This window comes from Lagopus leucura, unplaced genomic scaffold, assembly GCF_019238085.1.
Source record: "Lagopus leucura isolate 7727_CA_CO unplaced genomic scaffold, USGS_WTPT01 Super-Scaffold_100157, whole genome shotgun sequence".
Taxonomy (NCBI): Eukaryota; Metazoa; Chordata; class Aves; order Galliformes; family Phasianidae; genus Lagopus; species Lagopus leucura.
This window is the reverse complement of record NW_024962334.1, coordinates 4,490,928-4,508,967: the sequence shown is the minus strand read 5'-3', so window position 1 is coordinate 4,508,967 and position 18,040 is coordinate 4,490,928. Positions and strand designations below refer to the sequence as shown.

General features: G+C 40.7%; 1 protein-coding gene and 1 long non-coding RNA gene across 2 annotated transcripts in view; both read right to left on the bottom strand.

Moving 5' to 3' along the window:
- The window catches only part of BMPER (BMP binding endothelial regulator), a 146,061-nt gene that overhangs the window by 68,406 nt on the left and 59,615 nt on the right, over positions 1-18,040 (bottom strand). Inside the window, 3 exon segments of the mRNA XM_042888263.1 lie at positions 936-1,076; positions 1,681-1,790; positions 5,055-5,154. Coding sequence (XP_042744197.1) covers positions 936-1,076; positions 1,681-1,790; positions 5,055-5,154 — 351 coding nt within the window.
- LOC122189277 lies at positions 7,857-17,991 on the bottom strand. The gene is made up of 3 exons (XR_006181775.1): positions 17,963-17,991; positions 15,807-15,877; positions 7,857-7,885 (listed from the first exon to the last, which is right to left on the bottom strand). It is a non-coding gene; the product is annotated as an uncharacterized LOC122189277 (long non-coding RNA).

Genomic DNA, 18,040 nt, shown 5'->3' with positions numbered 1-18,040 from the left:
ATAATGCTTAGTAATATAATAAATCTTCATGAGAAGCAGACTGTTTTATCTGGGTGCCAAAGAAGCAGGCGCTTGTTCTTGAAGCACAATAGTACCAGTGTGAAGGTTCCAATCAGATCCAGTATAGTCTCAGTCTACAGTAGGTTCGCATGTAATTTCCAGAATAAACACTTCAGCTATGTACACAAAAGATGGAAAAAATGGGAAGCAATTCTGGCTGAGCAAACGAAGTATTCGCATGGGATTTAACATTTGATCTGATTCAAGGGGCTCTTAATTCACAGATGGCCCATAAGGTGACAAAACCTTTTTCTGACACAGTGTTAAAAAAAACTGCACCACTTGGAAAAACATGCGGGGTCTCAGTGACATGAGAAGTGTTTTGCAGAGTATCCCCTGTGATTTGAAAACATTGAGTGAGAGCACAGTAGGTAACTGTTATTATACGGCTATCCCAATATGAGATGTCAGAGGTGCTGTCCTCAGCAGAGCTGTGAAATTTCAATGAGTAACTTTCAGTCAAGATGAACTCTGCACAGCTCCTATTGCTCAGCTGTGGAAGAGACTGCCTCAGCCAATAAAGCCTACACACCTCTCAAAAATATCTTATCCATAAATATCAGCATTTGCTTGGGAAAGCAGAACATAAAAAAACTCATACTAAAAATGCATTACTTGTCCTGAAACAGAAGCTGGGAGAGACGCACACATCACAACAAGGAGGAACTAGTCTTAATTTCTGCATATCAGCAAAATCTGCAGAGACTCCGATAAAAAAAAATAAACAGCTGGCAAATTTTGCTGTGCTTCGCCTCTGAGCTGTTCCATCATCTAAAATGATGGTGAGAATTCTCCTAAAAGCAAGTCACAACACTAACTTACAGTAAGCCTATGTTGTTTCAGCATCTATTCTTAAATCACACCTGAAATTGTACCTGGAATATCTTATTGCCAAACTTGCACACTTTCATTTCTTCAGGAGCGATGTAGGAGACACATTCCTTGCAGCAGTGGTCTTGGTTTTTATTGCATTCTCCAGGAAGCAAGCACCTCTTCTTACATATCACTGTTGAATCCTGGGTAAAAGGATAACAGGAGATCATTAAACCATCACCTAGGTCTTTCTGCTCCTGTGCATCCTTATCAAAACATTTCTGCTTGCTCAGCCATTGCATCCAAGCAAGTTAGAGCTCAATTGCTTTGGATAGATCAGCTCAGAGAAAAAAAATAATTTACTGGATTAATGGAATCTTTTATGGCCTGCGAAGCACTCTGTTTACCTGCAAAACGTTGACTCTGATCTGGCAACACTTTGTCCCTGGATAGGTGCAAAAGCACATATAATCATAGTCATACTAGATCAACTGCATACAATAATCACTTCCCTTTAGCAGCAGTGTGTTAGCTCACCACGTGGTGTGTTAACTCTTGTTGCAGCGCAATGCAAACTCAAAGAAGGTCATATAATCTGTGTAACTTCATTTCGCATCACGTCTAAACTGAGGCACTCAGTAGCTTTTTAAACTTTCCTACACAACTGCAAGAACTCTTCAAACCCAACTCTCCAGGACCACACAAGATGCCAAAGCAAAACCCTATCAAGGCTTATAGTTCCACAGCCTTACAAGCTACTGCCAAGTCAGACAACCAGCACGCAATACCAAATCACTGTGGGCTTACCTTGCATGTACACATTGTACAGTTGTCATAAATAAATGAGGATCCATTATCGTACACATTGCTATGAAAGAGACAGCTTCCAAATGGGAGGTCAAACACTTTCCTCTGTCCTGAATATAAATAAACAATAATAGAAACAGAATGTGGTTGAAGAGATGCCACACTGACAACAAAAATAGTAGGGCTTATTGTCACTAGACCAAATCCATCTGCAATATGTCATTTGCTGTGTGTTTCCATTTTGGTGTGAGAAAATATGTACTTTTAACAGTTCTCTGTTCTTCTAGCACACTCATCTATACAATTTTACTGAGGGAATATTAATATGATTTATGACATGTTTATATTGGAAAAATCTTTCTTCATCATAAAGTGCATAGAGCAGCTACATGAATAAAAAGTAAGCACTCAAACTCTTAAGGTTTGTACATTTAAACTAGTTTAAACAGTCTTTAACTTAATGTAATAACTTATCAAATAAAGCAGACTAAACTGGTTTTAGCCTATCTGCCTCAGTGGTTCACGGCAGCCAAACTAAACCAATCCAGTGACGCTGATGCAAAAAAAATCATGTGTTGCCCAGTCTTATTAAAATAGCCTGGTGCACAATGTTTAGACATTGTTGCAAGAAATACAGGCATCTGCATAGTTTACAAGAATGAAACAACAAAAAATACTTTCCAGAACACACTAAAAAAAAAAAAAAAAAGGTTGTACAAAAGCAAGGCGCTGCTTAGAACACTGCAAGGAACATAGCATCAATAGCAAATGCTTCCTGAAGTCCTGCAAATCTACAAACACTTCAAGATCAAACTTGGAACACGTGACCAACATGAAAGATAACCATGGGGTCTTTACAAAAACACTCTGAAATCACTACACTTATCTTTCTGGTTTAGAATATCTTTACTGTTTACTTTTGGTGGCAGCTAACTAATAAGTTCTCTTAGAAGTGGTTGCCAGTCTCCCAGCTTATCATTTCTGAGGTCTGATGTTAAACAGGCATCAGTTCCAAGGTTGTAAGTGGGCACTATAAGTAAATACAAGTCACTAAGTACCAGCCCAGTAGTTTAGCTCCTGAACTGCCGAATCTTGGCAGCTGGGATAGCTGAAGTTTGTCCCTGTGTTCCAATTTGTAATCCCTTCCCTTTCCAATAAGTCTTGATAAAAGCAGACCAGCTTAAAAGAAAAAGCTTCCAGTTTCCTCCAAGAAAAGAAGTGAACAGAAGGGTAAGCACACAGCAGAATCCATTGGATTAGCCTTAAGCTTTCACAAATATTTATATGCAAATAACTATTTTTTCAAAAGCTAAGAAATAATTGCTGTTGTTCACTTAGACACAATTTCAATGCATCTGTCTTGTAAGTTAGGTACCTCGGGCTAATCTGTGCTTGCAAAATCAACTTCCCTTTTACCAAATATGCATACTTCAGCAAAGGCTTAATTTCTCATATGTTCATAAACATATGAAATCAGTTGAGGATGCTCAGTAGCCCTAAAAGGAACTGTTCCACATCCATGCACCACTTACAGGCGAAGCCAAGACATACCCCCATCTGTAACAACACATCTGAATCTCTATGTGAGGCCAGGACTTCCATCTCATAACTTACATCAGCAAGTGAGCAGAAGTCAAGCTCTCTCTCACGCTGTCTTGCCATGCCTTGCAAACCACCCAACACAATTCTGGGTGGTCAACCCAGTTCAAATAGTTGGTAAAAAAACAATGACAAAGGACTTATCCCTTAAAAAGATGTGGCGATGGAGATATTGGCTTAATGGTCGGTCAGCTTTGCTGGCTCATAACCACTAGTTAAACTAATAATTCAAGTCTCAGTGGAGTCAACTGCATTCTTCTAACATATTTATGCCGAGTATCAGAAATCCAATTGCAGGGAGGTCTTGCACACAATTCTTTAAAAACCATGCCTTGCCATCCCTGAAAACATATATTTTTTTTTCCTACTGCTTTGCCCTTTGCTATGCATCTCATGGCTCCAGAACTTGCAACATTTCACTGTGAGCAGACATTACCTATTCACAGGTATCTGACATACCTTAATGTGATAACTGCACAAAATGGAAGTCACTGTTACTGGCAAACTCACAGACATTTCTAAGTGAACAAAAGCAAAGAAGAATCTGTGCAAATATACCTACGAAACAGTCAAATATCAAAGTTGGCTTTTGAACACTCAGATCAGAGAGGGGAAGATTCTGTTGGGAAAAACAGGAGGTGGAGAGGACAAGGGAAGTCTGCAGAAGGAAAAATGTCCTTGGCCAAAAAAGCAGCTCAGAAGCTCACTATTTGAACCGTTTTTCTCTCCATTTCACTCCTTACTCTTTTTCTCTCTGGTGCTGTGGTTAAATGTTCTGGGCATGTATTTATTTATAGCATTTCTCAACTAATAAATAAATAAGCAAATTCAGGCTTATTTCAAGTAGTCAAAAATGTTAATTATTCTGAGAAACTGGAACTTCCTATAGCTCACTGCCTTCTAGGTCAGTACTCTGTGCTCTTATTCCAACCCTAGAAACAGACCAGAAACAGTAGTAAGTGTTTGGACAAAACGTCAAGGAGTTTCTGTTGAAGAACTGGTGACTAGCAGTCCTGAAAATCTGCAAAAACTTATTCATAATTTCATAGACCAAATTAAACCTAATTTATGTGGTAAGATTCTTGTTTATGAACCGTGCTTATGAAATAGAGGGTCACGTGCTGAGGAATGTTAACCTGCTAATCAGATGAAATGGCACAAGCAAATAAGGGCTCTCATGCACTTCTTGGCATGGCTTCGAAGAACTTGAACCTTCTCAGAGGTTCCTGACTTACCCCTTTAAAACGTGTTGGGAAAACATTCCTGGCTGAAACTGTGATTCCACCTTAAGAAGGCAACAATAAGGCAAATTCTTGAGTTCTGGCCTTGCTGACAACAACTTCTAAGAATGCAATTTCAGCCCAGAAGTTTTCTTTGACCTGCATTTCCGCAAAGCCAAGAATGCAAATGCACACTTAACCAAAAATCTGAGAGGGAGAGGCCTTTCCTTTTGCGGTGCATTCCAATGAAACCTTTCCTTTCGCCTCAACCTCCTTCACAAAACACATGTAATGAAGGTGGGAAACATCTCTATATCTGTCTCTCTATGCAAGCCAACTGGCATATACTCAAATGCTCTCCTGCAGCTGCTTGCTGAGTGCCATCCATCACAACTGCACATGCTGACCCTGAGTACATACTGAAACCTGTATATTAGAGCAACTCTGTTTCTTCCACCTTTCAGAATTTACCAATATTAAGATTTAGCAGTATTACCAACATACCATCTTACAAATTACATAAATTACAAAATTCCCAGGAACGTAAACACTCACCTAAGCATTTGGGGCAACACTGTCCTGCAGGAACGTGACTGAGGTGCTGGGGACACGAGAGAATGGGGCAGACTTCTTGGATGCACTGGGTCCTGCCACCCTGAAGGAAAATAGGCTCATTTAGGATAAAGCAAAATGTCAGGATGACACGTCAAGTAGACACACCCACACAGACTGTTAACACAGACTGTTAAAAGCTTTAGCCAAAGCAGTTTTTGCCAAAAGAAATTTCTTCTTGCATCACACACGCGTGTGGAATGTGTACAACTGTCCGTTAGCACTTCCTGCATCACTTGCAGTAACCTTGGATTTTTTCATTCTCTCAATGTTGAAAAAAAAAAATAAAAAATAGTGTCTTTATTTCTTGGTTTGGAAGTGAAAAAGAAAAACAAAAGAATAAAACCACCATCCATTAACCTTTCTGGATGCTCAACAAAGTTATTGAGCAAGTTTTATTTCTCCCCTCCTGTGCCACACCCTTATAGGCTTGTCTGGAATGGGGATTAAGTATTGAAGCTGGATGAGAACAGGTGTTCTTCTGCTATGTCCCTGATTTCAGAAGTCAAATAAGCCAAAATAATTTAAGAAAGCACAATTTTGTTAGGCACTCAATCCAACCATGCAAACCCAGGCAGCCTGTTGCCTGTTTCCTTTGGAGGACTGAAAAAATCAAAAGAGCACGTGAAATTTTCAGAATGAATGTGGCAAAAAAATAAATAACCTGTGCTAGATACATCTTCATGAGCCAGTAAATGTCAGGTGAAAGAGAGACAGAAAGAACAGCAAAGAGAAAAGCACAGATATTTCTATAAGATTAACTGCAGTTAATCAGAAGAGATCTTCGTTGTCATTCTGCTGTGTCAGTACTTCACCATAAGGTATTCTCCAAGCATTCAACTCAGGACTCCATCAAAATGTGCTTCAAATGCTCATAAGAGACGTCCAGGTTATTACACTTCAAAAATCAGCTCCCATTTGCCTCAGCAAGAGAAGGCAGTCTTTTTCATCTAGCCACCCTGCCTCATTTATCACTCAGAGCTGCACTTATCCTAACAATAAGCTTTGTGTTCCTGGATGCTGAGACGGAAAGCTTATGAACAGTCTCCTCCCACACACATGCTGGATGCGTCTTGAAGCTCCCTAGGGAAAGATGGAAAAACCTGTTCATTTTGAAGAGCTCTGTGCCTGAAATGATACGCCATTCCACTCCTAATGGCCTCAGTGAATCACATAAAAGCTTTTACATACGGGTAAATCCACATATGCACTATTACACAACATGCTGACTGTACCCCCATTCTATAATAAGTTTTCAGGCACTGAAGTCTACCTGTCCCGTGGGGCTACCAAAGCATCCTGAATGCACATGGCTAAGGGCTGCTCATAATTCATTCACTGCTGCATGCAGAAACACAGAGGTTATTGTAGACTGAAATGACTGCTCTAAATTAAGGGTCAGACCAGAAACTTGACAAAATGAAATGAATTCTTCACTGAAGTTACGATGCTCTGGGAATAGTTCTGTGAGAAGAGACACAGGTGCAGGATGAGAGAATAAATATCAAAGAAGGTCTCTCCGGTCATTCTGCTCAGGGAAAAAGGCTAAGAGAAGACAAAGTTCAGACTCTGGTGATAACTCAATTGCAACTGAGTTATTGGAATTGCAAAGGAGGCCGCAGTCAGGTACGAGGATCAGGAATACAACCACAGAAGATAAAGCAGTGCTCCAGAATAAGTTGATTGCAGATCTTTTCTTGCAACTCTGCTTCTGTATTTAATAGTCACATGTCCCATGCCTCTACAGAAATGTTCTAGAGTCTTGCTTCTCTGACAGATGGAATCAAAGCTCAGCCTTACAAAATACTGAGGCATTGCCTTACAGTCTGTAGCATAGACTTTTTAAGAAATATATACAAAATGCCCAGGATAACTAGTGAGTGAAAAACATGAACTATTTCTTCATTTCTGTCTTTTGTTTACAGCTCCCTTTTACACCAGCAGTGATAACTGAACCAGTGCCTCCTCTGCACAGAACTTTTGTTTAAGTCCAGTTTCATCTCTCTTCTTACCTCACTGTTACGCTCAATTCCAATTGTAATGCTGCTAGAATTTTAACAGTGAAACAACTTTCTAGCTCATTGCTGCCTCAGGTATGCTCTTCTAAGTTTAAAAACCATCAGAGGGTATATATTCAAGAAGAACCAAGTAAGACTAACCCTACTTGCCCTTAAAAGTATTTAGCTTTAGTAATCAATATTCACAAAGTAAAAAACTCAGAGTGCTAGTTCACAAAGCAGGATTACCTAACGTTGCCAGTTCCTTATATGGCATGAAATAGAATGGTACAGAAAACACAGTGTAACAAAAGTTCATTAAAAACGCAAGGGAAAAAATAAATCCTGAGAGCAAAAAGACTGGCTCCAGAAAACATAAACCAGGATAAGAATTCCATAGTTAACACCTTGCCTCCTTCACCTCCCAACTACATCCACAGCTTTTAGCTCACATTTCCCTGTTGAGTGTAGCATCTCCCAGGCAGCCAGAATATTCCAGGTCTGAAGCAACACTTGCCAGTAAAATCAAACCGGAATTGGAAGCCAGTGCAGACCAATAAAGTACAAGCGACATCTGCTTCCTATGAGAAATACTATTCAAGAGCTAGGCAAATAAATTCTTGAGTGATAGTTACATGAAGCCTTAATCAGGATACTGCTGCAGTCCACAGTCTTCTGGAGGTAATGGATTTCATAAGAAATCTGAGGTCTAGAGTGCAGAGGGTCACCTTCAAAGGTAGAAACAAAAACTTTATAATCCCTGCCGTCATCTCATACCTGCAAAACAAAGCAAGAGGATCCCTGGAACTGGCTTGGAGGGCAATATGGGCTATCATGTCTCAGCAGCTTCCTCACAGACAGGGGAATGAGGCAAAGATGGACCAGCACTTTCTAACTCTCCCATGAAATTCCCCTCTTTGAGAAAGAGAACTGCCTTAGTCGTTCCTAAAAAGGAATCATGGAGCTATTCAGCTGCCTTTCCATCCACTTCTGACCCTGACTTTGACTATGATGCTTTGCTGTTCAACAGAGACACAAGAAACTCAGCAGAGACAAAATGTACACAGCCATGCTGTGTCAGACTTTGGTGGGGACATGTGATGACAGAGAGGGTGTAGTTTTGGGACAGGCCACACACACACACACACACACACACACACACACACACACGTAGTGTGTATGTAGCCTGTGTGCTAGGACTGATGGAGGGAAACATGTCTGCAGAAAAAAAACTGTCTGCCCAAAAAAACTCTTGAAGGCTGAAGAGTTGCTGCCATTAATCTGCAGAAGTCTTGGTCTTCTTGTATAATGAGAGCAAGAACAGTGACCATCACATTGAACAACGCCCTCAGACATACAGTTTAATTTTTAAGTTGTCCTGCATGGAGCCAGGAACTGGGGAAGATAAAAGAAAGTTGAAGACATACCAGTACTCCTATTTCATTATGCCATAATTGTTAAGGGGTGTGACACCTCCTATATGAATTGGATAATATAGTCGCTTGTATATAATTCTTGGTTACCAGGAAGCTACATCTGATGTATTAATTATTGTGTGATAGTAAAGACATCCTCCTACCTTCCAAACATCCATTAAATAAATAAAACTAGTCAGCAACATGCATTATGCAAACATCTTCAAAAGGCCCCCTCAAATCACACCCTCGTAAACTCATTGGGTTTACAGTCAGGTCTACAGCCCTTGATTTGTCTTGGAGGTAGCCTTCACACACAGAAGTGAAAGGATATCATAACTGGGGACAGATGCCTTCATCTTTACACAGTATTTGAGGGTCCCTGCAAAAGCCACACGATGCACAGTGACAACTCCCTAGAAAGATCACTGGAGAGGGAAGTGAACAAAGCAGCAAAACAGTTCTCAGCACAAAAGCAAACAGCATACCAATCAGCACAACAAACAGGCAGGCAGACAAGCCAGAGCTTCCCACATCCCTGCAGCTTGATATGTTGTCTAGACGAGGATTTTAAAAATGTCTGTTTAGAAAATGTTGGATAAAATTCAGAATAAGGAGATCTTGAACTTTAGTTCAGCACAAAAGGTATTTAAAGTGCCTTGTGTGCACTTCATTTTTATACTCCGGATCCAGATGTTAAAACCTTGTTTTCTGTGGTATTGCTGCTATAGACAGGCTTTAGAAGAAGGTTCCAGTGGCAGCTTGAAGTGGTGTCCTAAGAACTGGTATCTGCAGCAAGTGCTCTGAAGAGCTCTTCTTGATTTTAGTGTCAGATCACGCACGTGAGTATGGTTACAAAATATTGTCTTAAATGTCTTAAACATCAGCTAAGTTCCATAAAGATTAGAAGTGGCAAACAAAGATTCCTGTGAATAAACTGCTGGAGTAACTTCTTGACAAAGTAAATGTACAATTCTTAAACTAGTATTTCTGTTTTCTTTGAATCTGATGAAAAGACATTCCTTGTCTTAGTCAAGAGAAGCCTAGAGAATTCCATCTATCTGCACCATCTCTCCCTTTATGTGCAGATTTATGGTACAAGTAATTAGATGCACTTCTTGTATAATCAACAAGCTGCATTAATTATACAGTTCAATTAGTTCAACTAATACAAATTCACATACCCAAGCATCTAGAGAATTGCAAGCAAGGCTGTAAAGCATCACATAGTTGCAACATCTTGACCTAAAACCTCAATTCAAAGGCCCTTCCTCTTCTGGAAATTAATCAGTATGTGGTTGTATCCAGCTGCTGATGAGTTATCTAAATTATTCATTATTTAGTAGTTCAGGGCAGGATGAAGCCTCTGAAATAGTCATGCTTTCAATCAACTAAATAGCATGTGTACAAAGAGACTCATATAAGCTCTAAGTCAACCCAGCCTTGCCATCTACTTGACAGCCACGTTTCCTGGGGTTGCTTAGATGGAAAAAAAAAAAAATAACCCTCTCTTTTTCAGAGGGAAGTAGTATGCTGCATTTGTTTGCAAATGCATATTTGGAATATAATAGCATCCTCCTCTTGCAGGGTGAAATATGCAGAGTTCTGTGGTATGGTTCTCCACTTGGAAATCAAGCGTTCAGGTTCCAAAACTCAATTTGGATCTCCTGCACGGGGAGGTGGAAGACCAAGGTATCTACTGCCAAGGGTAAAAAGGAACATTCTGGAAAATGAAATCAGGCTTTGCACAGTAGCTATCTTGTAGTCTACAGCCAGAGACAGTGCTCCTAAAATTTCACAGTTCCTGGAACCACTGAAGAGCTCCTCGGGGAGGGTCAGGCAGAGCCCGGCTCTCAGCTGGGGGCTCAGCACAACCAGCACGTGGTCATAATTCTCCGGTCTCATAGCACCATGCAGAAGTGTTGCTCGGACTATATTGCATCTGGCTTCACAGTCCAGCTGAAATCAAATTACTCGCTGACCCAACAGCATAAAAGCACAGTCTAGCAGCTGAGCAACCAGCAGCCCTCTCCCCTCCAGGGTTTACATTTTGAGGGCTTTTGGCTCTGTTTAAAGTAACATCGTAAATACCCCCTCTTCACTTGGAAGCTATGAAAGGTTTAATCATAGTGTGTTCTCCTTTCAGGCTGATTTCCTAAAGAAAGAAGGCTTATGCAGGCACAAACCAAGCACATCTGTAGCTTGTGAATCCCCAGTCAGCTCCAACCACAAATGAGCAAGGGACTCCACTGAAAATGGTACAGAGATAAAATAACAAACATCTCAGAGATATTAAAATCTCAAGGACATCAAGTTGCTCCATGTCCCCTTAAAAACAGATGGCTGCAGAGAGTACAGAAACCTAGCTGCTTTCCAGAAGGGCCACAAGAAAGCAGCCTCAGTATTAGGCAGCAGCTGGCTGTCTGCAGGGTCTTCCACACCCAACACCTTTGCTTGGTGCTCAAATCATGGAGGAGAGCTCAGATTACTGTCATTAGGGCAGATAGAGAAACAAGAGCTATGGAGGCAGCTCATCTGTGGAGTCAGACCTTAATTACTTCAACGCCTAGGACAACATCTACTTTTGGGTTAGCAGGGGCAGTGAGACATGGGGCAGGTCTGTATCTGATATCTACTGCACCATTCCCATGAGATGTGGCATTTTTTTTCCCCTGACTTTCCTTTTTATTTATTTTTTTTTTCTCCTCACAGTACCTGCAGAGATTCATGATACTTGTGTTCCAGACTGGCCTGCAATTGAGTGATGGTTTCTTCCAGCTGGAGCCCATATACTTGTTCTGCTTTGGGATCTGTTTTTTATTGATCATTCTCCTCAGCAGTTGAACAGTCTTTTTCCAGGGATAGATCTGTTTCTCTCCACAAATCTCTCCTGCAAGCTGAAATAGCGTGTCCCACAAATGACTCTGTATTTCATTAGGTACTCTTTAATGTCTCTAAAGTTACATGCAGAAGCCAGAGCTTTCAACTCTGTAATATAAATGTCTATTCCTTCTTCTGCTAGTTGATAGTGAGCTAAAACAATCAACTCACTATCTCTCTACAGCTCAGAGATGTCTGGATTCACAGCACACCTCAAGCACTCTTGCGGGCTGTTTAGTTATCCTGAACATCATTTAAAACTTACTTCTCAGAACTTTTTTTTTTTTTTTTTTAACCAGTGAGAGAGTATCTAAAAAGCTATCATCCTTCTCTCAACTCTTCCCATAGCACTAATGCTCCATACCAGCTCAGTCTTTGTTTCCAACAAGTTCGGCCAGCATCTGAAATCAAGCTTTCATCTAGTCCAAATCCTTTCATACCACCTCTATTACATCCTGTCAATCTCCTGCTTTGCTGCAGATCTCACTGAACTGGTAGCTGTCATTGCACCTTATATATCTCATGCTGAATAGTAGTATCAAAAGTCTTCAGACCTGTGAAATTGAAACTTGCTGTTCATTAAGAGAGTGACTTAAAACACATGCCACAATTATGGGTACTGCTTCACACAGCCTCCCAACACATCTTGGTGTTTTCTGTCAACCATAACTCTGTAGGCAGTGCTTTGTCCCCTAGATTCCCTCCAGCTGCTTCCCAGGACACACTCAAATAGTACAAAGTCATCTTTCCAAAAGCTGCTAGAAGCAGTGGAGCCAGGGATGTCACACAGCACACCCTAGAGCAGCATGCCTTTTTACAGTGCAAGAAGGCAGATGAGCACACAGTGCAAGAGGTTGATTTCAAGGTGGTACATCAGCAAGGACTGTATCAAAGACCATAAAAAACAGTGGGAGTTTTCCCACTGGTTGTCAGGACAATGCTTAGAGCACAAGACCTGAAGTTGAACAGAACTATGCTGAAAAAATGAGGCAAGACATCCACTTTGATGGAACGGGGCAGGGGGCAGCCCCACACTGCAGGAGGAGGCAGAGAGTAGCAACTTTATGGGGACAGTAGAAAGGAAGCAAAGACACTGGCAAGGAAATGATTCTGGCATGCCACTGCAGGAGAGAGTTCAGCTATTCATGATTAATTCAGCTGTTACACCAGAGGTCTCCAGTGAATACAGAACCTTTGCTGTGAGCCATAAGATTATTTATTTCTCTTCTGAAAATTACTGTTTCTGTGAAAAAAAATGCAATAAAACATGTTACTCTGGAAACTGACTGTGGACAGATAAACTATTAAAAACCACTAACAAGAATCATCAGCTTATTCACCTCCCATCCCTGATAACAAGAAAGTTAGGGTTAAATTCAAGGGACTTTCCTAACTTTAGTTATTTGAAGCAGAGCAGTAGCTTTCTAAATCAGGTCCTGGCTTCTAGCAGCCGTGACTTTTCCCCTTAATCAGCTGGAGGCTGCTTTGCTTTCACTGGCACTAAGAACAAATGAAGCACAGTTCAGTGGGTATACAGTTGTGTATATACACCATCTCTGTATTTGCATGATGTTTCAGAGTCCAATCCCGATGCTTGCAAAATGATGTCCACTGACACAATGCATTTAAATAAATAGCACTTGCTTTTCCTAAGATGAATTTACACAAAAGCTTTCATTTGTCTGTGTGCATGCAGAGTAAGTTCTGTGATACCACCCTACAAGCTTTCCTATGTCCTAAAGAAAAAGGTATCTACAAGCCCCACACTTTGGCAGCTATCACTGCTGCCTTCACCCCCAATTCCAGTTCCTACATTTCTGCACAGCACTGGCCCCAGCTCTGAGAACAGTTCTTCCTTCAGCACAATCTGTTTGCAGAGATATGCAGTTATTAAATCCCTGCAGTGTCCCAAGCGTGTTTCTTGCACACACAGAATATTAGTATCATTGTGGTCCTGAGAAAGGTGACAACTCTGACTCTCACTTCATCATCATTCTTTTAAATACTTGGTCACTACAAGAAACTCTACAGACGTATCCACAAAGCTTCGCCTTACAGCACTAGTTTTAAATATTTTTCCTTCAGTTATCTACAGAACTAAATTGCAAGACTAGAGTGAATTAAACTGCAAAATGCCCAAGTTTTGACATCTGACATTTTGCCCAAAAAATGAAAGCTTTATTTTTAGCAATGTGGATAATTTCTTGTAGACAATTGAAGTTCCTTTCGTTGCACGATTTGAAGCTTCATTTTTGGAGGTGTAAATGTCTAAATAAGGTCATGAATAAAACCAACTAAGGCTGTTCTTGGAAAAGAGTGCACAATTTAGAAGATGGTGCCTGCACACCTAACTTTGGAAGCGTTGTTACTAAGTCAAAAACTGCCAGAATAATTCACACCAAGCCACTGTTCACAAAGAGAACAAATCTACTTCAATGAGCCAGGAGAGTGAGATACTGAAGAGGCTGTCTTGATCCTTCACTGGCTGTTTCTACAACTTATGGATGCCACAGCCAGAGGGATTGATGATAAAACACACTGATATCTATAGGACATCTGTGATAATGATCCTGCTGTATGTAGGTCACTCCTACAAAAGCAATGCCTCTTACTTCCATGAAAACTGCAACAGACAAAAAGCACAATAGCACCATTTGATAGCACAAATTCTTAACTACAAACACTATTTTTCAACACAGTCATCACCACTAGCAAAACCATTTTTGCCAGGAGTGAACAAGAGCCTGCATGCCATGCTTGTCAAAATCTGAAATAAGGATGGCAGTTTCACAGCTGCTACAATAGCATCCATATTATAGGAAAAAGTTGCCCATACAGTCCATCCTCCATTGACCCAAACAGAGGGAAGTTAGAAGGCATCAAATCCAAACTATGCAGTGAATGTGGTAGGACAGTCCAGTCAAAACTGGCAATGTGCTCCACAGTGCTTAAACTGGTGCAGGGCCTGATGTTGTCTTCTTCTCTGGCCTGACTCTGGAAGTTTGAGCCTTCAGCTTAGTTGGTGTTGTGATGTACGAGTCATATGATGGTTTATCTGGGTTCCAGGAAATCCAGAAGGAGCTCTCCTGCCCTATCCCAGAAGGCTGCACATTAATTTACCTGCTGAGTCTTTTTCTTCAGTGGGAAAGTCACATGTCATCACTCCATGGACTGTTGTTTTGACACATCTTAACAGGAAACTTTCAGCCTTGTATTTACTCAGTAGATCCTGACAAACTTCCATACAGTATTTTTTCTGGTCCTGTGTGAACATCCCACCTGGAGCAAACTGCAATATTCTAATGCTGGAGCTATCATTTCCAATGCACTGAAGCCGATATCCAGTTCCATACTCAGTTCCCTAATTGTAATCCACTGATTCATGAGAACAAGCTGAACAAGAAGCACTTCATTTCAGTGTGACATGGCTTGCCTTTCTGTGTCATCACTGTTGAAACACACCACTCACCACCTCACCGTGTTCACATCCACCGTAGTCTCCATAAACATTCAGCAAGCAGTCATGAATGTCAGTGGGTACAATTTTCTCTGCATGCATGAATTCAATGACACCCCTTTGCTTCATATACACTTCCACATCACATGTCATTTTGTCAGACCGCCCCTCTGCTGCCAAGGTTTTTATTAATTGGAAATTTGTCTCAAGCACTTTGCAAAGACTTAAAGATACAACTTTAAGTGTCACAGAGACTTCAGCAGGAGACAAGTGTTGAACCACAACCCAGTCAGAGGATTTCTTGGAAATACAATTTTAAGAAAAGTGTGTGCTGCCTTTATGAAGCCAATGGGTTATGAAACCAGGAACCAGGAACAGCTGTAGTCTGCCCGAGGTGGTGTGGAATTGGACCTGCCATATGTCAGTGGGGCTCATCTATGGAAGCATCTCTATTATCACTGTGCACAATTCCAATATTTTGTACTGAACTAGAGATGCCTTTCCCCAGAGACATGGCTTGGCTTTACACCAGCGTATGGTACACTCTGTCCTGGGATTAAGAGAGAAGTCACACATTTCGGTATTAAACACAAGCGTTAGAAAGGCTGCTGAGGAATATGCAGGTCCGCAGGAAAAGCTTTGGGGAGCACTTTGATTAGGAATCATTTACAAGCCACAGTTCTTCTACCACTTCCTTCCTTATTCAGGGAAAATGATTTACAGAAGCATCAGTACCAAATCCTGACACTTTCCAGTCCAAGTTAGGAAGACTGGTAGGGAATCACAGTTCTTCCTTCCTAGTTTACAAACCATCTGCACACACACAGGGAGAGGGTGGATGCACCCCTAAGAAGTCCTCTTTCTTCTTTACATATATGCATGGACTATGTCATAAACCCATGCCTCCTCCATCCTCCACTTTTTTTTCCCCCAACAAAGTTCTTACCCAGATACCACTGTTAATTTATGGGTGGGGTCCTGTTGCTAATTGCTGACTTCTCACTGGCAGCAGTGCATCTGTAAAAGGTTGATGTCCAGATTTATAAAGAATGTATTTCTTGGGGCAGTTTAGTAATTAGGTAAAATCCACACAAATAAACATTTAACCATTTCGGCACCAAGCACTCTAAAGCTGGTTATAGTTTGGCCAGGCCAGTTCTTGCACCTGCCTGAAGATCAGCTGCTGTTCTTGCTCTGGATCAACACAAGTGGGACAAGCCAAGCCACTTGGCACTTACCTCTGAGCCAGGTTCATGTGACATTCATAGACTGAATAGTCTCATATCTAACTACATCACAAGGCCATATGGAGTATGTCTAGAGCACAGCACAAGAACCATGAACTTCTCACAGAGTAAGGTCTTATTAAGTCCAAGAAAGGGGGTCATAGCCCATGCAATCGCAAATATGAATTACATCACATCCTTGTATTCCACATACTGCCTCCTCATCAAAAGCCGTTAGTAATTGCTAACACTGTTAATAAAGTAAATAAAACTTGGTTTGGGTTGCAAGTGTATGTCTGTCCTTGTCACTGGTAAGTCTTCTTTCTACTTGTCTGATAACACAAAATAGTCTTAAAATCACTTAAAGTAGCTCATTATAGATTTTCATAGGAAACGGAATTGTGCATTTTTATGCACAGGAGTTGTTGAACTACAGTAAAGGAGTTAATTAGCGAACTAAGGTCAAAAACTATGAATTATTTCTATTGTAACCCTTATTCCACAAGCAGACAAATTTGACAGCTCAGTTCCCCAAACATTCTTGCCTTTTTCCCCTGCTCTTCATTTTATTTAAACACATTCCTGAATCTACAGCCTTCTCCCCAGCAAATTTTCAGCATTTGCAGCATTCTCAGCTTCATACGCTTTCAGTTACTAATTTCCAATCTACTCATTCTGACCTTTCAGGAAAGTTTTTTGATAATGTGAGAAAGTGTCATTGGAAATTATTTCAGAGCAGAGAGCAGCTACACACTCCAACTTAATATTTTAAGTTAACACTAATGGAAGCTACACCTTTCAAAATGATACAATGATTTTAACTATTTAAAAACCAGACCCATCATGTTTATTTAGATAAGTGCTCCTCTGCTCTCATAAGTGGAGGCTGATGACAGATGTGTTTTTAAGGCAAAAATATTAAGTCTAGAAATGTCAGCATCTGCTTCTTTTCAGCCCAGCCTTACGGATTCACACATCATTTTTCATCCACAAGGAGAGTTTCTTTCTTCTTACAGAGAATCTAAAAACATGAGTGTAAATTACTAATCCCAAGGCCTGACAGTTTTATTAGCATGTCACTGGTGCTACACGTGTTAGGTCTGATTAGACACACAGAGCTGCTGGTTTCCATGGCCTGCTCCTTGTGGGATGAGGAAGGCTTTCACTTCCCCTGCAGGAACTTTCCAACTGACTACTCCTCCTCTGTGAATTGGTATTTGCTCAAGAGATGCCATACAAAAGAACTGTATGTAGGTGGTACTGAAGAAAGAGAGAAGAAAAAAAAAAAAACAAAAAAAAAACAACACAAAGCAAAATTCTCTACAAAAGTCAAGAAAAAATTCCAGCCTTCCTCACAGTTATCATGCTATTCTTCCTTTTCATGTACTTTATATGGTATCTGTTGTGCTTTTAATCATCTACACAGTAATGATGGTAGCATATGTAGTAGATGAAGCTATGTGGCCTTGTCACTACACCCGGAGAAGACCTCCTAGGCTTTACTCTATATAACAGCAGAGCACTGTGGAGTCAGGTTGCATATTAGAGAAATGCAAGTCACGTTTATCTGTTCTTCAAGGACAGTTGTATACAACCAGACCACGAAACCTCTGCACAGCTTAATAGAAGGCTGCTGCCATTAGTAGTGTAAGATAAATCATCTATCAATTAGAGCAAAAGACCAACTAGAGGAAATTAGAGCTGTAAGAATGGACCACACTAGCTAAGAAGACTCACTGAAAAGACACACAAAAGTCACATACTCATCACTAGCCCATGCTACTTGAGACTTTTTGAATATCCAAGTTGGTGTTACAGCTAGAAAAATTGTCACGGTGGAAATGGGAAAATAAACAAAGAGGGAAGGAATGCTCACCTGTACCCAAAGATGTAGGTTCACAGAGAGATCTCCAGCAAGAAATCCTTCCTCAGTGGCAGTCAGTCCTTAAATGGG